Here is a 26,077-nt window from a genome sequence, read left to right on the forward strand (position 1 = left end):
GGCATAGTGGTTGAAGGATTTGGAAACATGACACATTTTGATGTTATCGCATGTGCGCCATGAGCCTTCGAACCGCCTACCTCATGCTGCAAGCTCCCATGCCCTGACCAGCTGCTCCCGCCCGTGGGGGCTGGCATTAACATTCACCATGACAATATTAGTGGTTGCAGTGATCTATCTAATCAAGAATGTTTCAAACTCCACAATACCATGAATCCCACCTCCTCCACCACTAACAACCATTATGAATGGCAATTGATTGGCCCACCTCACTCCTCTCTGTTAACCTCAAAACTGACATAGTTCACATTCATGTACAGAAAGAAAGGAACTAGTACAAGTGCAACAAGCCAACCCAATTCGGGGATGCAGTTGTCTGAATCAGAATCAGAGAGGTGTTGTTTTCTTGCTCCCTGTTCATAATTACATTCACTTACACCTCTTCTCCGTGAAAAAAAATTCATCTTTCTTTACATTTCATGACTTGCTCCCAGACAAAAGGATCCGAGAATTATAAAAAAGAATGACATGGGTGATTTTTCCCCTTGCAAATCTATCTTTGTCTTTATTTGTTGCCTTTTGAGAGGAAGAAGATCAACAGAGGAAACACACAGAGACAAGATGTTGATGGGTCTCATGCCATGCATTTATTAGCTCGCTCTCTAATCTCCTCCCACTTTTACTAGGAAAAAACTATTTTGGAGAGTGGCACAGGCTGGGTTATGAGAGAGGCATATTGCTGGTTTATGCATCTGATCATTGATGGGTAATTGCTGGCTTAGAGGAAGTTCTTTCAGCTACGAAGTATCCTCAAATGCCAAGGCAGGTTAGATTTTAAATACTTTCTTTATTATCATCTCCTTTCATCCTCCTTATGTATTGAAATGTAAATATACAAAAGTTGGTTTTTTGTTTGTTTTTTATTATTATTTCTGAAGAACCCTAGCAACGCCCTTTTTCTTGAATGTCTTCCTTTTGAACATAAGTTAATCTATGTCGGAAGCATTAGTAGATGTGAAGATTCTTGTATTTCATCCCTCAAAACTGTATTGTCACTCCAATTTTGTCTCTTTTATTTTAGATTCTCAGAGAGGCTCCACTCATTCAGTCAAAAAAGAGGAAAGCCAAAAATTGCCCTCAAACCCTGAGGAAGTTGAGGATTTGAGAGGGGAAACTGCAACAAACCATCTTATAGCATTCACTTTTGATGAACTCAAGATCATTACAGGAAATTTTCGGCAGGACTATGTATTGGGTGGAGGGGGATTTGGAAGAGTTTACAAAGGTTTCATCAATCAAGATCTCAGGGAAGGGCTTCAACCTCTTCAAGTGGCTGTGAAGGTCCATGACGTCGATAACAGTTTACAGGGACACAGAGAGTGGCTGGTATCCTACTTCATTGGCTTAGAAAACCTAACAATTTCCACTCAGTTTTTCCTTTAGATGTTACAATCGTTGTTATTCTTTTTTCAGGCGGAGGTTATATTTCTTGGGCAACTTTCTCACCCTAATTTAGTCAAGTTGATTGGTTACTGCTGCGAGGATGAGCATCGAGTCCTAATATATGAGTTCATGCCTCGCGGAAGCGTTGAATCCAATCTCTTCTCAAGTAATTCTCTGGATAGTTTGACCATCTTGTTCTGGTTTCTTTTGTTTGATTTAGCAGATGCAAGGATTTAGCACACATTTACCCAAGTTTCTTGGTGTTTATCACTGGATATTTCCCTTTTCTTTTAGTTGCAGTCTCTGGTTTTTGTTTTGATGTTCGATGTGTTTAGTCAATGTTCTTGATTTTTCCTTATTGCATCTTGGGCGTCTGCTTGTATGCAGTTTTCAGTTTAGTATTTAAACTGAAACCTTATCCCCTACAGGAATTCTGTGGCACTTTAATTATGCATCAAGAAACAAGTTTTCCAGAAACCAAATTCAGTCCTGAATATTGTAAAGTTTTATAGAGGAACAAATATATTTGCATGTGACCTTAGCAGACAGATAATTTTAAAATAATGTTCATCATCCTTATTGCTGGTCCACCATCATAAACTGGTTTGATACATATATAATCCCACCCACCTATTGGTCTTATAAGGCTGTCTGTGATTCTCTAATAAAACTGAAAATTTTTAATTGTCTAATGGCTCTTATTATTTCTAAATAGTGCTTTTCTTGCTTGTGCAAGTTATTTTTAAGAGAAAATAATCAATTGACTGAAAAATATTGTCATGTAGTTATGCTGCTCCCCCTCTCATGGTCTATCAGGATGAAGATTGCACTTCATGCTGCAAAAGGACTTGCTTTTCTCCATGAAGCTGAAAAACCAGTCATATTTCGTGATTTTAAAACATCAAACATTTTGCTAGACCTGGTTGGTGCACTGAACTATGCGTATATATCATCTTTACTTTCCTTTTCCTCAGCAATGTAACTGAATGTTAGCTTGTAGATTGGAAGTTGATCTTGTAGTACTTGTTGAAAAATTGTCAAGGACAAAATTTTGTTTGTTAACCATCGAAATTCTTCATTGAAAGAATTATTAAGTACAGGACTTTGATTTTACTTCACATTGATAGGATTACAATGCAAAACTTTCTGATTTTGGACTTGCAAAAGATGGACCAGTCGGGGATGAATCTCATGTTTCTACACGCATTATGGGAACTTATGGATACGCAGCTCCAGAGTATCTAATGACAGGTAAATAGCTAAACATTTGGATCACAAATATGCAGCTTCAAAGTCCTTGTGAATGATTATGCTTATGATGCTGATGTGTTGTGTTTTAAAAGTTTTGAGTGACCTTGATGAATCAAACTGTATATGTTAGTATGATGTTTTAGTCTTGATAACTGTATCTTGTGTTCGATGCCTTCATCTGAGTCTAAGTAACAACTCATCAAAACTTGATTAATCCAACATGGAAAAAGTCTTGAGTGTTTTTACATATATTGTAGAACATGACATTAATTATTCTTCTGACTTGACTGACTCAGGGCACTTGACGGCCATGAGTGATGTTTACAGCTTTGGAGTTGTCCTCCTTGAACTCCTTACTGGAAGGAAATCATTGGACATGTCGCGTCCAGCCCACCAACAAACACTCACTGATTGGACTGCTCCATTGCTCACTCAGAAGAAGAAAGTTGTTGAAATTGTGGACCCAAGATTAGGAGGAGACTACCCTGAGAAAGCTGTTCAAAAGACAGCAATGCTCATTCACCACTGCCTTAACCGGAACCCCAAGGCAAGGCCTCTAATGAGGGACGTCGTCTATTCCTTGGAGCCCCTTCAGGTAGATGATGCTGAAGTGAGTTATCAGTGTAATGAATTTTAGTTAGTTATAGTTTTAAATTAGTGGCTGTGGCTGTGGCTGGCTACTTCATTTAACACATGTAATTTCAACACTTGAAGTTACATTTATTATTATTATTATTATTATTTAATTCTTTTCTCAGTTGCTGAATGCCACTAATGAGGGGCTTAGATCGCAAATGTAAACAAATGATCTGAACATAAAGTATATATTATATTATATTATATTTATAAGGTGTGAATTGAGAGGAAATTATTGACGTAAGGGTCGTTATTTATGAGCAGCTGAAAGTATGAAAACTGCATACCTATAAATGAAGCACTTGTGGATTCATAGGGGCTTGCTCCCATTCGTATAATTGTAAGAGCTCAAAATGCCCAAGCAATTTTCTAATATTAATATTATGGTTAGTATTTGTAAAGAGTTTTTTTTTTCACACCAATCTAATAATATATATATATATATATATATATATATATATATATATTTATATTTATATTTGAAATATTTTTTAATTTTAAATCAGACTCGATAGAAGTGTCATGTCTTAATTGAAAAAGATGGATTCGCCACCTCAGTGGCCTCCTAAATCGGTCTCACAGATATACAGGGAGGTAAATTCAGGAGCACAAACAATAGGCACATGATGAAGGTGAATGATAGGTCATGAATTCTCACAAGATTTGACCACTGACTGTTACATCAGAAATGTCATATGTCCACCATCTGTGCTACACCCTAAGGGCACCATGCCACATCTTAACTGAGATCATATTATGTGTTGCATAGATTGGTGGGGTCGTCCGACTAAACCTACAGATTAGACCAGACCGAATACACTCTATTAAAAAGGACCGCATTAGACAGTTGGATTAGACCTGAACGCCCGCATCAGATAGCCGAACCAAGTCGGATCACGGGGCCTGCCCAATTTGATATCTTTAGGCCTACTTTTGAGTAGTGTTGTCAAACGCACCAACCCATAATGGGATGGGCCAACTCGTCATATGGAGGGCAGGGCGGGTCGACTCACCAACTTAGTGGGTTGGAAAATTTTCAACCTAACCAAACTCAAGGTGGGTTACGAGTTAGACGAACCAATCCATGGGTCGGTTAAAAAATAAAAAATATATTAAAAAATATTTAAAAATTTAAATTTGAATTACGATTTAGACGGATCAAGCCCACTAGTTCATTAATTTTCTACTTTAATTTTAAATTTTAAAGAAAAAATAAGTTTTCTCAATCGCGAGCCGACCCATGTAGGTCACAGGCATAAGCAGGTCGGTCCACTTGAATCCACTTGAATCCATCAGATTAATCTAGCAGATCTAATGACGTTTGATAAAATTTTAATCCAACTCGTTCTTAAATTAAATCCAGGCCGTAGATTGAATGGGTAATTGCGATGGCTTAGATTTAATCTTCTAATCTAAATTGACGATTCTACTTTTGAGGATTTAATATATGATCCGAATATAAGAGAGTATAGAGAGATTTTTTAATTTAATTAAATAATTAGATAATCAAATATTAAGATTTTTGGATAGGGATATGAAGGCAGATCTAGTAAAATTATTCATACCTAATTAAATATATATATATATATATATATATATATATATATATAAGCTCATTAATTATTTCTTTTAGTTCATTGATGAAAAAATAAAAAAATAAATCTGATATATTTTTCAATTTGGTCCCTCTAGCTTGTAGATATTTATTCTATTTTTGTTGAATTATATTTTTATTGATATGGTATAATTTTAAAATACTTTTGTTGCATGATGGTAATTGAATGAAATGAAAAAAATTATTATTACACGGAATATCTGACCCTCCGACAGATATGAATACAAGGACAAAAATTGAATCGATAATTTATCAAAGGGCAATGGCGTAATCAAAATCAACAATTGCCCTGGACTAATCAATAAGACTAAATTAAAATATTTTAATTTTTTAAATTATTACATTGAAAATGGTTGGACTGCACTGGGCTCCAGCCCATGCACACACTGGCTACGCCAGTGTCAAAGGGCATTTTGAAAAATTCCTAAATCACGCACCATATTTTGACAATGATCAAAGGACGCACTGATTTACGATATTAGCCTTCCCATTCTACTCCTCCAACCAACCTTAACTTTTCACTCATCGATTTCCAAAGTATGTCACATTCAAAAGATTAAATATAAAAATTATTTTGATAGTTTGAATGTGTGCAACCTGAACATCTTTCCCTCCTTCTCTTTTAACTTGTGGAAAGTAAATCTCTCTCCATTAAATATAAAAATTATTTTTGTGATTTAGACGTATGCAACCTCAATATCTCTCTCCCTTTCTCTCTCACATGTTGATTTATAAGATTCAAATTTATTTTTTAAAATTTAACTACTAAAATTAAAATCATGATTTGACATCAAATCTACATTCTCCAAACTTTACTTTTCAATGTGATTGTAAATTCACAAAAATCCAAATAGTTTAGGCCATCAGTAGATTTCAATTAAAACCTACTGATCGACATAGAGAGCTTCGATTGCATACATTTCAAGTCCTGTGAATTTGTGTAGTGTTAAGGAGTCCAAATGTGTTCTTCTTTACTATTTTTGGACTTCTTTAGTAGTATCAAGAAGAAAAAGGTCTTCATCTATAACATTTGAGCTGAAAGTTAACATAATATTGGAACACCTTTAAAGAACCCAAAATAAGTAATGGAGGACACCTTTGGACTCCTATGACCTCAGAAACTCACAAGACCTGAAATAAGTATAATCTGAACTCTTTAGGTTGATTAGTGGATTTTGACTAAAACCATTGATGAACCTAAGCTATTTGAATTTCTGCAAACTTGTACTCATCTAGTAGAGTTAGTGAGAGAAAGATAAATATGACGTCAAACCTTAATTCTGATCAAAGGCTTGATATGGGAGACCAAGCCCAACTTGGACTTGATATGCTCATTTCATGCCCAAGTTTGGCTTGGTCTCCCCACATTAAACCCTCTTTATTAAAATCTATCAGGTCCAAGTTGGGCTTAGTCTTCTCACAACAGACCCTTCAAAACTAAGGTTTGATACCATATTTACCTTCCTCTTACTTAACTATATCGGATGGGTGCAAGTTTGTAGAAATTCAAATAGCGTAGAGCATTTCAAGTCCAACGTGGTCTTGGTCTCCAGTAGACTAGACCCAAGTAATCTAGCTGAAAGTTAGCAAATACTAAGCACCTTTGGGGAGCTCGAAATAAATAATGAAGGACATCTTTGGGCTCCTTGCAATCTCAGAAACCCACAAGACCTGAAATGAGTGTAATCCGAGCTCTCTAGGTCGATTAGTAGTTTTTGACTGAAATCCACTGATGAACCTATGCTATTTGATTTTCTACAAACTTGCACCCATCCGATTGTATTGAGTGAGAGGAAGGTAAATATGAAAAATTCAAATAGTTTAGGTCCATCAGTGAGTTTCGATCAAAACTCACTAATCCACCTAGAGAGCTCAGATTACACTCACTTCAGGTCCTGTGAGTTTCTAAGGCTGCAAGGAGTCTGAAGGTGTCCTACATTATTTATTTTGGGTTTTTCAGAGGTGTTTATAATATTATGCTAACTTTCAACTCAAACGTTTTAACTAAAGATTTTTTTCATTGACACTACTTAAGTCTAAAAATAATAAAGAAGGACACATTTGGACTCCTTAGCACTTCAAAAACTCACAGGACTTGGAATGTATGCAATCGAAACTCTTTACGTCGATCAGTGGATTTTGATCAAAATCCATTGATGGACCTAAATTATTGGGATTTCTATGAATTTGCAACTATATGGAAGAGTAGAATTTGGAGAATGTAGATTTGATGTCAAATCTTAATTTTGGTTTTAGTAGTCAAATTGTATAAATCAAAAGGTGAGAAAGAAAGGAAAGAGAGATTTATTTTTCATGAGTGGAGAGAGAGGAATGTAGAGAGATCTTAAAGTTATATGCATTCAAACCACATAAATAATTTTTATATGTAATGGAGAGAGAGGATTTATTTTCTACAAGTGGAAAGAGAAGAGAGAGAGAGATGTTGAGATTGTATGACATCTAAATCATAGAAATAATTTTTATATTTAATCTTTGTGATTTTTTTTTATGGGGAAAGTTAATGTTGACAGGATGTGTAGAACGGGAAGGCCACCGTAAATTAGTGCTTAAATCTATATGTCTTTTGGTAAATTATCAAAATTGAAAATCCAATGGAGATAAGAATGAAAATAATTAGAGCTGTCAATTTGGACTGGGTCCATTGGATTGATCCGTCTCACCAAATAATTTAAGCAGATCAGATTAAAATTTTATCAATCTATTTTAAGATGAATTCCAATCTAGGCATGCAATCCGTGTGAGCCAGTCCATGACGAATTTAGATTGACATGTGAATTAAGAAAATTTATTATTAAAATAAAAAATTTAATAGATTAATAAATCTGCTCATCTAAATCATAATTTAAATTTAAAAATTTTAATTTGATCAAATTTAAATTGTAATATAAATTTAAAATTTTTAATATTATTTATATATTTTTTTTAATAGATCCGTAAATCGATTCTTTTAATTCATAATAATTTGTTTTGAATTGAAAATTTTTTAATCCGTTAAGTTATTTGGCCCGACGTTCTGTTTTATTCCGTTCCACTTCATTGTAATTGTAATAGATTTTGGATAGGTCAGTCCGTCAGATGGATTGATCCGTTTGACGGATATAATAAATGAAATGGGATAGAGAAGAGGATACCGATCAAATCCGACTCATGGCCCTCCCTGCCATGGAACTTTAACAGAAACCCTAGACAGAGCGCTCGATTTCCTCAATCCCAACAACTCCATGAAGATGAAGAAGCCCACGGGATCGGGAGGCAAAGGGCCCGCCTCCACCTCCGCCGCCGCTTCTGCGTCCGCCAGCAGCCGGAAGCCCCTGCGGGAGTCGATGAATAAGTCCCCTGTCAACGGCCCTGCCTCGACCTCCGATCCCAATCTTTCCAAATCCAAAACGCCCTCCTCCTCATCCCTTGCCATCGCTACCAAAGACCAACCACTCTTGCCTCCTGATCCCGCTCCCACCGCTAGTACCCGTCCCTTCTCTCTCCCCGACCCCGCTGGGATCCTTCCCCCTTCTCCCTACGGTATCCGCAACCTCGAGCGGCGCACCATTGTCCTCTCCGATGGCAGCGTCCGATCCTACTTCGCTTTGCCGCTAGATGCGCCAGTTAATCCTGCTGCTGATAGGTTACCGTTCGGCCGGCAGGGTTTTGTTCTCGGGCCGGAGCCTAACCCACCTCCAGGTGGGAGGTTTACTTCGGAAGATTTCCGCCACCCACCTCCCTATGTCCGCGGTCCTGATCTTCGGAGCGACTACTGGGATTCTCTGAGGCTTGATGATCCTCGGAGTATTGCAGATGGTGCGAGCGGACCTTTATCACTGAAACGGAGGTACGGTGATGAAGATGAGTTTCTGCCACACAGGCAACCGTTCATGCAGCGTGGTAACCTTAACGGGATTCCTCTTGCCCCTTCTGGATCTAGTGGAGACAGCAGGAACTTCTTGGGAGGCAATCCATTTGGTTGGGATCATCATGACGAGCTGAGTATGTCGAAGCAGGCTAGGTTGATCGAAGAAGGTCGTGAATTGCCTCCAAAGAGGGCTCGCCCTAACGAAATGCCTCCTACAGTTAGGGATGTTGATCCTCATGCTCTGATGAAGGCTTTCCTTAGATTCTCAAAGATGATAAATGAGTCTCCCGATCAGAGAAAGAAGTATTTGAACGGTGGGAAAGATGGACCTCTGCCATGTGTAGTTTGTAGGAGGTTTGATTTCTTTAAAAGTTTTCTAAGTGCCTTATCCTTTTCTATGACTTCTGATCTCGCAACTTTTTTTGTAGTGTTGCTATTTTCTTGATTTTGTAGTGTTTCTGTTTTCTTGACTTAAGTTTGTTTTGTTTCATTTATGTACTTACCTATCTTTTTTTTTACTTAATTATATGATGAATATCGGATAATGTAGTTATTGCTTGCCAATTACTGTCAGACATGATATTTCATTTCCAATACATTTTCATAATGTAACCTTTTCTTTATCTATCTATCTATTTTGAGCTAGATTTCAAAAAGTGTATATAGGCGGGATGTCTTTGACCCACTATATAACACATATGGGATATGTGTGAGCTATGTAGGGGCACCTGCCACCAATATTAAAAATAATAAATAGTTACATTGATAAAAAAGATTGTATGTTAATTACTACATCCAATTTTTACTTCCATAGAAAATATATATAAATCATACAAAGAAAATACATGAAATATAGCAATCAATATCAATAATCACATGCATGAAATATAGTAGTGTTTTGAATTGATCGTTGTCGTCTAGTTTTATTACTATAGTTAAAAGTTTTTTTTGTGTGTGTTTAGTATTCAATGTCTTTTGTTTGCATTCTTTCAGGGCCTCCAAAGGCTTTGCTGACGTGCATTCGCTTATCATGCACACATACGACTCACAAAATGCTGATTTGCGCGTTGATCATCTTGGGTTACACAAGGCATTGTGCGTTCTCATGGGCTGGAATTACAGAAAGGCCCCTGATAACTCAAAGGCATATCAGTTACTGTCTGCTGATGATGCCCAAGCGAACAGGGACGACCTTATTTTATGGCCCCCAACAGTTGTACTTCATAATACAAGTTCAGGAAGGAAAAAAGATGGCCACGTTGATGGTATGGGTAATAAAGAGATAGATAATAGACTTAAAGGTATATATGATTACCAAGCTTCATTTTTCTCTTTAAATGAATAATTTACTAACAGCATAATAACTACTAGCAAGCATCTGGGTAGTAAGGATGGATATATATGATTGTCAAGCTTCGTTTTATCTGCTCCAAATAATAATAACCACTAGCTCTAATCTGCATTATGTACCTTTCTCATGTTGAAGTCAGTCTGAATGTGTTTCAGTAATTCATGTTACTGACATTCAGATAGTACTCAATTAGATATTGGCGATTGGTTTTCCTATCTTGATTTCTTCTCTTGGCCTTCTTGGAGATGTTGATAACCTTATTCAAGTCGTTGAGTAGGCTACATCTTGTTTGTTTTTTTATCTTTTGTCTTGATATTTGTTCCTTAAATCATTATGTAACTATAAAATTTGGTTACCTTATTCCATGTAGAGTATCCTGCATCTCGTCCATTGTCCACCTTTTGTGTATTTCGGGTCTATTGTTAGTGTATCATTGTGGCTTGGAGGGATGTTGAGGTGTTAAAGGTTCTCTGCATTTCTTTGAAGTCTTCTTGTTTATGTATTAATGCAATTGGGGAATTAGTCTAAGATTTCCATCTGTAATTTCTTGTTGCTGTCGTTTAAAGCAGCCATATATGTGGTTTCTTAGACATTCTATCTCAATCACATAAATTTCCATGTATCTTCATAGGAACATCATGCTGATGGATTTGGTCATCATTAGTGTCTCGTTTCTAGAAAATAGATATCTTCACATAAGGCCACTTATTTTCCTATTTGCTTCTAGTTTTTTTTCATCGGTCAATACTCTTCAAAGATCAATATTGGTCGTTCGGCTAATGAAGGAGTCCGTTTTCTCATGTTGCTTTAGTATGTGACAAATCAAGTATAGTGGTGTTGACTATTGGGCATAAATGTTGTTTTTTCTTTTAGGTTTAATTTGTTTGCAAGTTTTTTTATTTATGTGACATTGTTTTACCTATTCTCAAATTTTATGAAGTGCCTTGTACGAAATAATATCTTTTGTTCGAGTGTATTAATTTCACGTGGATAACCATTGTGTATTCCTCTGACGTTTTGTCTTTCTTTTAGAGATGGGTTTCACTAACTGCAAGGCCAAATCAATCTATGGGAAGGGAGGACACACGGGTATAACAGTTGTGAAATTTGCCAAAAGTCAAGCTGGTTTGAAGGAGGCTGAGCGCCTGGCTGAACACTTGGAGAAGGAAAACCATGGCCGTAGAGGCTGGGCACATGTCCAAGGTTCTCTCTCCGCCCACGATGAGAAGAATCCTGCCCTAGTTAAGGTCGATGGGAAGAACGTTGAGCATCGGATCCTGTATGGATATCTTGGAAGCGCAACAGACCTCGAGAAAATGGATCACGAATTGAGGAAAAAGACTGACATCAACAGCAAAAGAGATTTGGAATTACCTAACTAGTGCTGCGCGTAACACACTAGCATTCCCTTTTCGACTTTTATGTTTTTAAATTATGTTTAAGGCAGCAGAAGAGAGTCTTCTATGTTTAATTCTCGTACATATTATATTGTGATTCTGAAAAGAAAATTGCTCCTAGGACTAGCTTCTGATACCCTATTATGTAACTTGGTTTGCTTTTGTCTGGATGCACAACTTTGGCAGACCTGGTTAGTGCAATCTTCTGTCCAAAACGAGCAATTTCAAATTCATTATTTAGATTCTTTGTGTATGTTTATTCTGCTGCTTCTGGGAACTAGATATTGTTTGTCTGTGTCCGCGTCGAGTGGTTCTTGCAATGTTTTGCTTTGTCTACTTAACAGAGCTTGAGTTACAAGCATGGGAGACCATCCGTGCCCATTCAAACCAAAGTGGATCATAACAGTGAACCTCATTTACTTGCAAAAATGCGATCGTAGGCCACTGTGTCAAAAGGTGCCTGCCTGCCTGCCTGATTTCCCAAGGAATATCTGGTAGAGGGGTATCCATCCAATGGTCGTGTAAAGAAGCCAAACATTCTCAGGCACAAAGCGTGAACAAACAGTGTTTGGGGCTAGCTCGCCTGTTAGAACATGCCCGCAACATTTTATTGCATGGCCCAATGCTTTTCGTGGGTTGCATGAGAAAGCTAGGCCTTGGACCTTTGCCCCTAGGCCCTAGCTCAACTTGAACAAGAACATGTGCGTGTCATGGGGACGAAAGATGTTTTTTATATTCAATATCTAATATTTTTTCATCATCAATACTTAGTTGGAATCCAATATATATATATATATATATATATTAAAAAAGGATAAAATGGAAATAATTTATTTTCATACCTTCAATATATTTTTAAATACAAACTTAAAAATTTGTTGCTACTTGTTTTGTTGAAAAATAAAATTTAAAATATGAGAAACATTTAGAATATTTTAATTGTGACTTGCGTAGATCAAAACGCACATATGCTAAAAAAAAAATGATAATCTCAATTAGTCGTATTGACTCAATCCCTGGGGTGATGCTCTACGGAAGTTTCCCATCAGTCACCAGGATAAATCAGGAAGCGCACGCAGCAGCCAACTCAGATGCCCCAGCATTTTGATCCCTATTTGGAGGTGCAAATACGTCGTAGTTGGGGATCAACCGCGGGTGCCTGGGTGACAACCTAGATGTCTTACCGCGACACCACAGGGAAAAAATACACACATATGCTAAACTCTATAGGTGGGAGATGAATGAATGAATGATAAAGGCTCCTAGGGAATATTTATAGAGTTTTTCTTTAGAAAATATTATCATTTTCAGAAAACTTTAGTAATTTCATGGTGAACTAACTCAAATATATATATATATTCTCATCTATCATTCAAATAATTAATTAATCATTTTTAGTCTTAAAACGAAAGGAACTCAAAAACTGGTATGTCCTAGCTAGCTAGTATTATATTTAATTTAATTTGTAGGATATATATGATCTTCTGCCCTCTATTAGTAGGCAAAACATGCATACAAATAAATTAAGAGAATGGAAAGTGGATGGGGTTTAGCATGTGAGGACGGAGAGCACGCTAGCTAGCTAGCTAGCTAGCTGTGAATTGAAGAACCCAACTGGAGCTGGAGATATGTTTAATTTATTCTCCTTTTATTAAACTTTATGGTCATCTCTTAGCTTCCAACTTGCTAAAGAGTCCGTGCAATTAAAGATTAACTATATACGTACTCTATTCAATTAACCAAATGGCAGAATTAATATTAATTATAACTAACCTGCTGCTCTTGTGCATACTCAACTGCTACATGGAAAGTGGTGTACGTAACAATTGGATTTTAAATATTTAGTCAGACTAACAATTATCATATGGGCTAATTATTGAAGATCATGACAGCTTGAATATGCCCATCTCACTTTTAATTAATTTGAAACTTGAGTTTACTTTGGCATTAATGCATGCTGAAAGTCAAACCTCTTGGCGAGCTGTTCAAAGCAGTTCATGTCACTCTTATTAAAGTAAACTCCATTAGATCAATTATATTCAGAAAGGTTCATCACATGCCATGTCTTTTGTCTCCATCATCTCCATTGCTTCAAGATTTCTTGTATTTATATGCACGAATGCATCTTGATCCTCCCTCTATGTCCTAACAACTGTCGATGTCTTGAAGTTGAGTGTCCAAGGGAAGGAGTGAAGCTGCCAGCATGATCTAACTAGCTAAGAGTTAAATTTTCTGAACACATTTTGTGAAAGAAAAGAAAGTGCTATGTGAATCCAAAAGAGCTTTCTTGTTCCTTCCTTTGCTGGCTAGATCATGTTTTGGTAGCTTCATTTCTTCCTTGTTGGGCACAAAATATGTATCTACTTTTAATCGTCAAGCAAGAGAGGTGGAAAAAGAGCAGAAATGTGAGTGTCTTTAATCGTTCAATCTTTTTGTTTGTTTGAAGATTTCATCTATACTCTATTGATGTCTAGTTGTTATATATATACATATATATTCTCTCTTCTTTCTGTCATGTTGTTTTACATATTGGACAAGACAGTATCTTAAATCCTCAATCAAGATATAGGAACAGAAAGTCCCCTAGTGGTGTGAAGCTTCTCCAATCACAAGGGAAAAAAAAACAATTTCTATACATTATTGACAGCATGGAGAGATTCTTGCTGATTGTTCAATTCTTATAGTTTTAGATTTGAACTGCTCAACTGACACACTGGTTGAGATTGAAAAAACATTTTGAGTTATCAATACAGTTAGTCAATTGCTTGTCTTTATCCTTGTAAATTAATTGACCATTTTATGGCAGTAGAGCAAATCTTCTTTTATTTGGTCTTATACCCCACGATGTACCACAAGATTTGTAAGTTCATCAAGATCCAAACAAAAAAAAAAAAAAAGGGCTTTAGTACATGCTCATATAGATGTCATATAACTCATTTATATACGATCTTTACATAAAGGAACTTGATGCTGTCTTGAATAAAGGTTCATTTGGAGCCATCTTATTTTCTGTCCAAATCATTAAGAAAATCATGTTTTTGCTGTAAAAAGCTTGCTTAAAATCCATAAACAGCGGGTTCAATAATCACATTAATCACCAAGAATTATGATGATACGACTAAATAAATAGATGAGAATATCCTCTTGATCTGCCACATTAAATAGGCTTTCATCTTCACTGCAAGAAAGGAAATAATTTGTGATTTAAGGAGTGCTACAACACCAACAGCACTTGATGAAATCATTTGTAACAACAGCATGTTTCAAACTTCACATTAATACAACTAGAAAAGCTAAGCAAACATTCTATTGACCAAAGCTACTAACATAATGTAGAGAAGCACTAGATGAGATAACACAAACTACACCAACTACCTAAAAGCATTCAGACAGAGATTTCTTTTTCATTCCTTAGTGGACTTGTTAATGAGAGACTTATGGATGTGCGGAATGACACCACCACCAGCAATAGTACCCTTGATGAGGGTGTCGAGCTCTTCGTCCCCACGAATAGCCAACTGAAGATGTCGCGGAGTTATGCGCTTCACCTTGAGATCCTTGCTTGCATTCCCAGCAAGCTCCAACACTTCTGCAGTCAAATACTCCAGTATTGCAGCAGAATACACTGCTGCCGTTGCCCCAACACGTCCATTTGCAGCAATCCTTGACTTGAGCTGACGGTGGATTCGACCAACAGGAAACTACAAGGATGATGCCCACAAAATAAATTTAAAAAGAAAAAGAAAAAGAATACAACTGTGACTTTTTAAAGAAAACATAACTATGACAGTCCTCAAGCACTCACGTTTAGCTAAAGACAAATTTAGAACTCAGGATCTTAGCAACCACTAATAAGGCTCTTATCAACTGAACTAGTTGGCGCCCTCAGTACACAAATATGCATCAATTTATAAACTTTAATTGCATTTTTGTATTGAGAACCTATAAATAACATCGAGTTAGCAAAGTGTTGTATCCAATTAAGCAACAAACTTTGGTTGTCATATTGTAGAACCAAGGGGAATTGTCAGAAATGGTAATAAACAAGTTGAAACATATCTGCCGTCAAATTAACAAATCAATTTTCTGAGAAAGTTAATGCAGTAGAACAATTAGCTATTGTGAGCATTTTACCTCTACAACGACAAGAAAATCAAGCATATGGTGGCAAACTCGAATGAATGGTTAAATTTTAGTTTGCATATAGCACGTAAAAATGACCTTCCCGGATATTATTATCCACAAAAAAGTTGTATCCGTTCCAACTATTGAACTTTAGATCTCAGAATTTTTCACGAGTAGTGAATCTTGTTCTATATCAAAGCAAACAACTAAAAAGATGACAACTTGCACAAGCATGTTACTTCAAACCACAAACACGCAACCTTCATATGTGAAATCCTAGTGAAAATTGCACCTTGCACATAGATCTCGTCTCCATAGAAAGAATAGATCGTACCTGCAATCCAGCTCTCGAAGACCTGGAAACCGGCTTCTTCTTGTCTTTGTCCTTGTTGGCTGCTGTCGTCTTCGCAGCCAAAAGGCCTTTTCCTCCTTTTCCAGCCATCTCCCTCTTCTACGAGAAAATTGAAAGACCAAAGCAAGACACATTAGGAGGGGGAAAAAAATCTGGTACCTTGATACCAAAGAAACGTATCAAACTTCTCAAATTTACATATAGATCCCAAACGAAAACTGGAATAGACAGGAAAAAAAATTCAAAAATCATCAGAAGAGAGAAGAAAGAAAGAAAGAACAGGAGTACCCGCGCGTCTTTCCTCTTTGGTTTCTCGAGATCGCTTGGTGGCTCGAAAATTAGAAGAGAACAAAAAAGATCGGAAGAGAGGATAAAGCAAAAGATTGAGTTAATTTATAGGAGAAAAGGCGGGAAATCTGAAAGCAAAACTTCAAAAAAAGTGGCGGGAGATAATACTTTTCGGCAACTCAACAAGGCGGGCAAAAGAAAATTTAATAGATTGGTTTTCTCTTCTGCATTGTCCCTGTGTTTAATAAAATGACATAAAAATCCAATCAAATCTTTACCGTTGCCTCTAGTTTAGGTTTAGAGTGTGATTTAATTAAAATTAATTGGTTTGAAAGTTAGGAGAAAGCACGTTGTTAAGTAGATTTCAACCATCGTGAGATTGAGATGGGATAGTGTGGTAGGCAGCATCCTCCGCACGTGTTGGTCGGTGGTTGCACCTACAAGTCTACCGGCTCGGCTTCAGCTTCGGCTTCGGCTTCGGCTTCGGCTTAAGCTGTACCAAATCAATTGGCCACGCTTATTCCCCCCCTCTCTCTAGTTACTTTTTCTATGTATGTATTGTTTTAATCAAAATTATAAAAAGGGAAAACATGGCATTTACTTTCCAAATTAAAAGAATAAAATGTGAGAAAACTTGTGTTTTTTAAAAGGTTTTTGGCTTTAGCATATACAGCAATACGGTTTTGTGATATGTTAAATACTGAGTTTCCCAAATTAAAAATAGACTCCATGATATTTTTATGAAAAAATAAATTAATTAATATAATAACAAATCAAGATTTCCTTTCCAAATTAAGATACGTCATTTGCATATATGATAATTTAAACATTTAACACGTGCGAAACACGCACCAATGTTCCATTGTTTTTCACGTGTCACTTTAATTAATTGGCTCTAATACTAATAGACGATAAACCTAATTAACCTTTCGACATTAGTCGTTTGTCTCCAGCTCCAGCAGCCAGCCAGCCTGGCTCCGGCGAGAAAATAAGAGAGAAAAGGGTAGAAAGAAGAGAGAGAGAGAGAGAGAGAGAGGATACAAGACGAGAAAGCTCCGAGCTCTTCCTCCTTTCGGTGGACAGCTGACATGGCATTGATATTGAGATTACACTTTTTAAGAACACAATTATCAGAAATTATAAAATTGTATTTACATTATTATATGTACTGAACAAAACTTGTAAAAAGAAAGGAAAAAAACAAAGTGTAATCTAAGTAAATACTTTTGGTTATTCAAATTTTCATAATCTGATCCGATTAATTTTTAATACAATTCGAGCTAGGTTTCAAATAATGAGGAAAAATAGGAACTAAAAAAAGTAAATCAATCAATTGACAGGAAGTCAATTTGGACGATCAGATTGATCAAAATAAAGCAATCTGGGCTGAGCCGAGCCGAGCCGAGCCGAGCGGAATCCCCCAACCTCTTCCTATTACTATTACTACCCCTGTTTCTTGATCTTACGTCTCGCGATCACGTGTACAGTTTGGAATGACTCGCAGTAATAAAGAGTACTGATATCAATTGTTCAGAGATATAAAGACGCGATGAGGATTTGGAGAAGCGAGGCGGAGGTCGTGGTGAAAGGGGAGAAGACGCGATGAGGATTTGGAGAAGCGAGGCGGAGGTCGTGGTGATGGAGGATCTCCAGGAGGAGATAATGCGTAGAACATTCGGCGTCGGCGACGCGAGGAAGCTGGGGCCTGATGGAATCCGGCGGAAGAAGAACGCCGGAGCGGCGTTGTATGAGGAAGAGCGACGCGAGGTCTGCGTCACCGGCGGCGTCTCCTTCGTGGGATCCGCCATCGTCCAACGCCTTCTCCGCCGGGGATACGCCGTTCGCCTTATCGTCGAGAGGCAAGGTAGTGTTTAATTGCTGTTTCCGTTACTTCCCTTCGTTTCCTTCACCGTTCTAGGTTTTCTCATTGTTGCCAGAAATGTGTCATTTTTAACTCATTTTCCACATGTTCTTTATCAGATCACTTTTCCCCCTTTTTGTTTTTGTCTTCTCTGCTTCAATCTTTAGCGACAATATAATTTTGACGAAAAGAAAGAATCACTTGATCTTATAAGTAGTTAAACTTCTGAATTGGTAATTTTGGTTTTTTTCAGAGGACATGGATAAGCTCGGCAATATGGGAGCAGTCCGGTACACCGGCGTACGCCCAGTGATGGCCCGAATCATGGACGCGGAAAGCTTGTGCCAGGCTTTCGACGGTTGCGCCGGCGTCTTCCATACCTCCTCTTCCCTTGACCCCGGCGGCATTTCCGGCTACTCTGTATGTTCTTTAATGCTAGAGATTGGACAAATTGAGACAACATGTCCGAATTATTGAAGTAAAAGAGCAAAATTTATTGTGTAGAAACAAATGGTTAACATGGAGGTGCGAGCAGTGGAACAAGTGATCGAAGCCTGCGTTAGAACTGAGTCCGTGAGGAAGTGCGTGTTTACTTCCTCTCTTGCGGCTTGTATATGGCGGCACAGTGACCGTCGCGGTCGCCAGCAACGTCCTTCCGTCGTCGACGAGAGTTGCTGGAGTGATGAGAGCCTTTGCCAGGATAAAAAGGTAGCAGTTTGATTACCAAGATTCAATCTTTCCATCTGTTTGGTAGCATAATTAAAGACTCGATTGGTTGACACAAACCAACTATTAATGGCAGCTATGGTTTGCTCTGGGGAAGACGATGGCAGAGAAGGCAGCTTGGGAAGCTGCTCGGAGAAGCAACTTGCATTTAGTGACTGTGTGCTCGGCTCTCGTCACCGGCTCCGAATTCCACCAGCGCAACTCAACCGGATCCATTGCTTACCTCAAAAGTCAGTTTCACGAATCAGTTTTGAGTTCTTAATCTGATTCAGAAGAAGATGATAAAAAAATTAACAGTTCTTTGCATCTGCTCATGTTGAACCAACAGGAGCTCATGAGATGTTTGCAGAAGGATTACTCGCCACCGTCGATTTGGAAACGGTAGCTGATGCTCACGTATCAGTCTACGAAGCAGCCGCCAGCGGGAGATATATCTGCTATGACCATATCGTTCAAAGAAGCGAAGAGATAAAGGAACTGGAACGGCAACTCAGTGTTCCGGTTAGCCTTGCGAGCAAGACGAATACCAGCATTTCGCCGGCGTCGGGGCTGTCGAACCGGAAGCTTTTCCAGCTGATGAATTCAGGACGGAAGTGCACTTATGAAGCGCACTCATCTCTATCCTGAGGACAAAGATAGAATATATATATATATATATATATATATATTGGCTATATGAATCATCTAATTAAACCTAATTAACCAATTAGAATGATGGTCGGTTTTATATGCATGGTTTTCTTTTCAGGTTAGATCCATTCCGTGCTCTTCTCCTCTCCTCTCCTCTAGTCTCGGAGATCGAGGAAACTGGACCTTAAGTAAACCACGATATATAGATCGTATGGGCCCCCAGTTCACTTGACCTTTCTTAGAGCTAGGAAACTGGGTTTTACTGGAACTACAATAAATGCTGTAATAAATAAATGCTACATAATTGGGCATCGATCTCATTGCATTTAGTTGTTTGTAAGTCATTACTACATTAGACCATGTGTGTGGAGTTATTATGTATGAAATAATTAGCATTGGATGCAATTTCATCATGTGATATATTGTCAAAGGATTAGTCATTTGCAATGGATATTATGATGATGGAATATAATTTTCGGCTCATACATGATCCTGATTCAATTAGGACACAATTAAGTTCATTAAGGTTCAGATAGCATATCATAAAATGTCGATCGTTAGATGTCAATAGTGATTGTATATTTCAAGCTAAGTTGGTAATTAAATATATATACGTTAATAGTAAAACACATAGACTAAAATGTTCATGTGATGCCAGAAAAGGAGGTGAGAGTAATCTTGACATTTTAACCTCTCATCTCGTACGTCTTCTCCATCGTAGCAAATCTTTCCTCCTCTCTTCTCCTTCCCTCTTCTCCCTCGCTCGTCCTCGCTAGCTGTGCTCTCCACTCATCCTCACCCTACTGTCGATATATATAATATTTAACAGTAGTAGTACATACTGTTATAATCGACATTTAGGATCCATTTATTAGATCAGCGAGGGAGACCATGCATCTTAACGGCAGGATGTAGAACCGGGCGTGACGAAGTCATATGCATGGTGAGCAACATATATAATATATATATATGGCTGTTCAATTCCCCATGTGTTGCGATAGCTTCGGCGGCGGGGCTACCGACGGCGGAGGCCTCCTCCAGCTGCAGGGAGTACGCCGACAGACGGCGGAGGGGAACAGGTCGCAAGGAACGAATCTGCGTCAAGTGCTGCAGCGGCGATGGCCAGATCAGAATAAGAATTTCTAGTTCCCAGTTGGAATGTAGTTCCCAGGAATTCGAGCCCATTAAATGAAACTAGAGAAGGCCTAGTTACACATCAGGCCCATTTACCATGATTTAGTACAAGTTTACCGCGATTTAGTGTAAATACTGGCTATTAATCTCATTATAAAATGATGATCAAGGTAATTGTTTGAAGACTTAAACCACTATTATTGTTAGTGTATGTCAGAGTCAATAACGAGATGATTAATTTAAAACTCTTATATCATATTTTATTAAAAGATCATATTTAAATTTATTATATTATATTTATTTTAAATTTATAAATATAATAATGTAGTGGTATATTTTTTTCTATGGGATATCAATTATTGAATTGATTGTGAGAGACTAAATATATAAAAATACTACTCTTAATTATTTTTAATTAAGTATTAATATTATAGGGCAATATTAATACAATGAGACTAGTATGTAGATTAATTGATGACTTAATCTCACAAGTCATATTGGATATGAGATATCAAGGTAACACGTAAGTATATATTAGAGAATATATACTAAATATCCCACCGTGAGAATATTTCATAGATTATTATATGAGTGACATAAATATTTTCATAGTGACATTGATATAAATAGTTATCTGACTTGAAATTACTACAATTCCCTATATAAGGAGTTGTGTACTTTAGCATCGATAAATATTACCTATAAAAAGGTTAATTATAAAGTCATTTACTCTGTATTCTATGACTCGTAAATCAATCTAGATATCATGAACAAAAGGACTAAGTTATATAATAAAATAGTCACAGACAGATTTGAATCTATGACATTCTCATCACTTGGATAACCATGATTTATTGCTAGATGTCACTCATTACTTGTATTTTTAAAATAAAATTTTAGAGTCACTGCCAATGTTACGAGAGCTTATTGAGTCACATACAGAGAGTACATCAATTTTGAAGTTTATTTTATTTTAGTATGACTAAAATAATGTAGGCTTAAGTTTGTTGTATTAATGAGTTAATCTAAATTGATCTTAAAACATATTGAATTAATAAATTAATCTAATATGAGTTTGAGTCATAATAAAGCCCACGATTTTAATACTCATGTTTGTATTTTGGATATGTGTGAAAGTGTCTTATTAGATAAGACTCAGAAGTTGAGTGTTTTTCAAATACGATCTTATACGATAAGATCATGTTAACTTTAAAAATTAGGGTTTGATCTCAGTTTAAATAGTAGCTAGCACTATGGCGTGGGTGATGTGATACTCCAATCTTCCTCGTGAGATGGACGAAGGTTGTGTTCGTGTGAATACCATAGAGACGCACATACATTAATTACGCTTAGATTGGCTTTACTCTCCAGATTCATAAATGTTCTGTGCATCAAAAGGTAATATTCTATATAAATATTTTATTCGAATTGCATGGATCTATGGTGGATTCTATTTTCCATTGTGCTTGTGTTTATTTTTCACATTAGAATCCAACATTTAAACAATTTCATTTAGTTTCATATTAGAATAAAATATTTAAATGGTACGAAAAAGAAATATCATTTATTAAAAGTCATTCACAAGAATAGAGCTGTCAAACGGGCCAACTCATGGTGGGACGAACAATCCATTAAAAATCTATCATATGGCGGGGCGGGACAGACCGACCCATCAACTTGGCGGGTTAGAAAATCTCCAATCTAATCCAACCTAAGATGGGTTGCGGGTTAGGCGGACCAACCTACGGGCCTATCAAAAAATAAAAAAATAAAAAATATTAAATATTTTAAGTTTGGATTATAGCTAGGTTAAATTGATAAAATTAAAAATTTTAAACTTGAATTGTAATTTAGACGGATAAAACCCACTAATTTATTGAGTTTTCTACTTAAATTTTAAAATTTGAAATAAATTAATAAACTTTCTCAACCTGCGAGCCAATCCACGCAGGTCGCAGGTCCCGAGCTTAGGCGGATCAATCCATCTGAATTCATTTTAGAATAATTGATAAAATTTCAACCCAATCCGCCTAAATTACTTAGCGGGGTGTGTCAATCCGACGGACTCAACCTAAATTGACGGCTATACACAAGACCAACTGAAAATTAAATAGATGGACAAGAATAATAGTCTCTCTGAATTAATGACAAATTGTACGCCGTAACACAAGTGATTAGGACCTCCATCTCTACATAATATATGCAAGGGGACTTGGATTACAAAAATTCAAGATTCTTGAAAACTCAAAATCACTAAAACTTAAATGTTCTAGATTAAAAATTTTATGGACATGAAGATATAGTTTTATAATTTGAACCAAATGAAGTCGGGTCAATTTTTTTTTAAAAAAAAATCAAACTAATAATATCCATCCCTATTGTTAGGTATCACAGTCAGGGGGTACTTAGGTGTCGGCATTACCAATATGTTAATTTAATGTTTAATATTGCAATTAGTAATAATAATTAATCAAGTGCCATAATTAATTTAGTGTCATTAGCTACCTTATTACTAGCTAGTAGTTTACCACTAGTATTAGTAGATGACAGGTTTTTGTATTTTGAGGTGTCTAGTAAGAGCATATATGTGTCATAGTCAAGGGCTACTGGTATTTTAAAATCTCCTCCTTTACATCTACATCTAGCTATTAGATGTGTGACAAAGATAGAGAAGAGAGAGAGAGAGAGAGATTTAATCCTAGCTAGTTTTCATCTTCACATCGATTGAACAATTTTCCCTTTCGTAGGTCCCTCCATGCATATGGCCATTGATGGATCGGATGGACTCCACGTACCTTTTCCCTTTAAGCTAACAAAACGTGGCCTCTAATTCAACGTAAAGGACACTGATCCGATCTCATTCAAGGACAACAACTACATGGCAGTCATGCATTAAAGAAAGAAAGAAAAAGAAGAAAGAAAGGAAAGAAAGCATGAGGCCTTCTGCCTTCCTCTCAATCTCAAGGGAAAGCCCTGCCAAACTCTTCCTCAAATGTTCACCTGATGGCTGTAAATATAAAATACACATGCACATTAAATGAGATGTGACATGCACGTGATAAATTATGCACGTGGTGGATGAGCAATAAGGTAATGAAAACCTAATTGTTAGGCTCACGTCCACGTCCCACGCACCCAAATGGCAGCCTCAGTAGTAAAGTCGGATTCGGGTATTCCCTAAATGGTCGAGTTCGGTATTGGATCCAATGACGGTGCGGTGGGAATTAGATTTGGTTGCGTGCATTAATTGATTATATTAATTAATTAATTAATTATTCCATGGCTAGTGGCTAGCTGGCTAGCGAGCTACCCCACGTGCATGGTTTCTTAACTTTAACGGCCTAACCACGTACGCCAAATCTTCTTCCTCAGACTTAAAATCCATGCACTCTCTCGGTCATAAATGATAAACGGTTCCATCCATAAATTAATATTCAGACCAATGGTTAAGCCATTAATTTTGTTTTTAACTAGTCAAAACAGAAAAAAGAAAGCCACCAGAACTCTACATTTTGCTAATAAATTATATATTATAAATTAATTATTTACTATATATATATATATATATATATATATAGGAATAATATTCTGCGCACTTTAAAACACGCGACTGTGTGCGATATCAAAATTAGAACGGCTGAAAGAATTTCGGACGCTTGAAATAGTATATATTATTTTTATTTTTATTTTTTTTATTTAATACTATAATCCAACCCGTAAATCTTAAAGAAGACATCTTAAATGATTTAATCGTAAGTCAAAAAATAAATAAATAATAAATTTTATTTTAAAATTTTTTTTGTGTGTTTTATATTATAACTCAACCTCTAAATCCTAAAAGAAAAATCTTAAATGACTTAATTGTAAGAAAAAATAAAAAAAAATATAAAATGATATTGTTTCAGACATCTGAAATTTTTTTGAGCGCCTTGATTCTGATGTTGTACACAGTCGCGTATTTTAAGACGTACATAATATCAATTCTATATATGAGGAGTGATATCTTATGCGCCTTAAAATACGCGACTGTGCATGATATCGGAATCAGGACACTTGAAAGAATTTTAGGCACCTAGAATAATTTAATATTATAATCCAACCCCTAAACCCTAAAGATAAAATCTTAAATAATTGATTGTAAGTCAAAAAATAAATAAATAATAAAGTTCATTTTAAAATTTGTGTTTAATACTATAACTCAACCCCTAAACCCTAAAGGAAAAATCTTAAATGACTTAACTATAAGAAAAAAAATCTAAAACAAAAAAAAATAAAATGACACTATTTACTATTTTAGGCGCTTGAAATTTTTTCAAACGCTCTGATTCTGATGTCATGCACAATCGAGTATTTTAAAATATGTAGGATATCAATTCTACATATATATAGGGATTTGATATCCTGCGTCTATATAATGCGTGACTCGTCCGTGACAGAATATTCAGAGCATCTGGAAGGGTTCCAAGCACCGAAACATAAATAGCGATATTTTTTATTATTTTTATTTTACTTACGATTAAGCCATTTAAGATTTTTGTTTTAGAATTTAGGGGTTGAGTTATAATATTAAGCACAAAAAATTTTTAAAATAAAAAAAAATTAGTTGCTCACACGGTGTGCCAGGTTGTTATCCCACACTTTTTATCCAACACACCCTGTGAGTAACTAATTTTTTTTAATTTAAATTTTTTTATGCTTAATATTATAACCCAAGGGCCCTAAACTCTAAAGGAAAAATCTTAAATGTAAACTGTGATATTGAGTGTCTCATCCCATAAAGACTCTGACAAGGAAGTAAAAAAGTCATCATACTTTTCACAATGCCTGTTAGGGTATGATTTCATCGCTCAGCCACATCATTCTGACAAGGAATACCAGGTATGGTAAATTGAGAGACGATCCAACACTTTTTAAGGTAGTTCGCAAATGGTCTATATAATATTCATCACAACGATTGAATTTAACCACCTTAATTTTCTTGTCAAGTTGATTTTCAACTTCAGCCTTGAGAATCTTAAACATGTTTAAGGATTGTGACTTCTTATAAATAAGATATAAATAGTCGTATTGTGAGTAGTCGAGATATAAATAGTCGTATTGTGAGTAGTATCTATGAACTAATAAAATATATGTGTCCGTTCCAAGATACTTTAGAAAACGGTCCATAAATATCCATATGTATAAGTTCCAAGACGTCGCTACATCGACTTACACCTTTATTTTTTTGTCAGTCGTCTGCCCCTTAACACACTCTATGCATATGTCAAAGTCTGACATGTCGAGAGAATCAAGAATTTCGTATGATATTAACCTTTTTAGACATTGTTTGGATATATGTCCTAAATGCCTATACCACAATTATGTAAAGGAATTCTCATCGATCAAATTATATTTCATACC

The 26,077-nt window shown here is 36.3% G+C and overlaps 4 protein-coding genes across 4 annotated transcripts; 3 read left to right on the top strand and 1 right to left on the bottom strand.

Annotated features, from left to right (window-relative positions):
* The first annotated feature begins 692 nt into the window (after positions 1-692).
* LOC141823171 (putative serine/threonine-protein kinase PBL16) lies at positions 693-3,244 on the top strand. The gene is made up of 6 exons (XM_074710430.1): positions 693-826; positions 1,082-1,386; positions 1,474-1,609; positions 2,229-2,365; positions 2,571-2,694; positions 3,022-3,244. Exons 1-6 carry the CDS (start codon positions 763-765, stop codon positions 3,165-3,167), a joined length of 912 nt encoding a protein of 303 aa, XP_074566531.1. The 5' UTR covers positions 693-762; the 3' UTR covers positions 3,168-3,244.
* Positions 3,245-8,110: 4,866 nt separating this feature from the next.
* LOC141823314 (uncharacterized) lies at positions 8,111-11,801 on the top strand. The gene is made up of 3 exons (XM_074710583.1): positions 8,111-9,167; positions 9,807-10,114; positions 11,197-11,801. Exons 1-3 carry the CDS (start codon positions 8,188-8,190, stop codon positions 11,544-11,546), a joined length of 1,638 nt encoding a protein of 545 aa, XP_074566684.1. The 5' UTR covers positions 8,111-8,187; the 3' UTR covers positions 11,547-11,801.
* A 3,061-nt stretch (positions 11,802-14,862) lies between these two features.
* Positions 14,863-16,382, bottom strand: LOC141823315 (histone H2A variant 1-like). Its single transcript, XM_074710584.1, has 3 exons — positions 16,327-16,382; positions 16,021-16,137; positions 14,863-15,262 (listed from the first exon to the last, which is right to left on the bottom strand). Exons 2-3 carry the CDS (start codon positions 16,126-16,128, stop codon positions 14,966-14,968), a joined length of 405 nt encoding a protein of 134 aa, XP_074566685.1. The 5' UTR covers positions 16,129-16,137; positions 16,327-16,382; the 3' UTR covers positions 14,863-14,965.
* Positions 16,383-17,910: 1,528 nt separating this feature from the next.
* Positions 17,911-19,540, top strand: LOC141825402 (cinnamoyl-CoA reductase-like SNL6). The gene is made up of 5 exons (XM_074712785.1): positions 17,911-18,190; positions 18,441-18,607; positions 18,692-18,895; positions 18,990-19,143; positions 19,242-19,540. The coding sequence occupies exons 1-5, from the start codon at positions 17,929-17,931 to the stop codon at positions 19,538-19,540; spliced, it is 1,086 nt and encodes a 361-aa protein (XP_074568886.1). The 5' UTR covers positions 17,911-17,928.
* Positions 19,541-26,077: the final 6,537 nt, after the last annotated feature.

Source organism: Curcuma longa, chromosome 3 (genome assembly GCF_044706935.1).
Source record: "Curcuma longa cultivar G26 ecotype Majalengka, Jawa Barat chromosome 3, ITB_CL_G26_1.1, whole genome shotgun sequence".
Taxonomy (NCBI): domain Eukaryota; kingdom Viridiplantae; phylum Streptophyta; class Magnoliopsida; order Zingiberales; family Zingiberaceae; genus Curcuma; species Curcuma longa.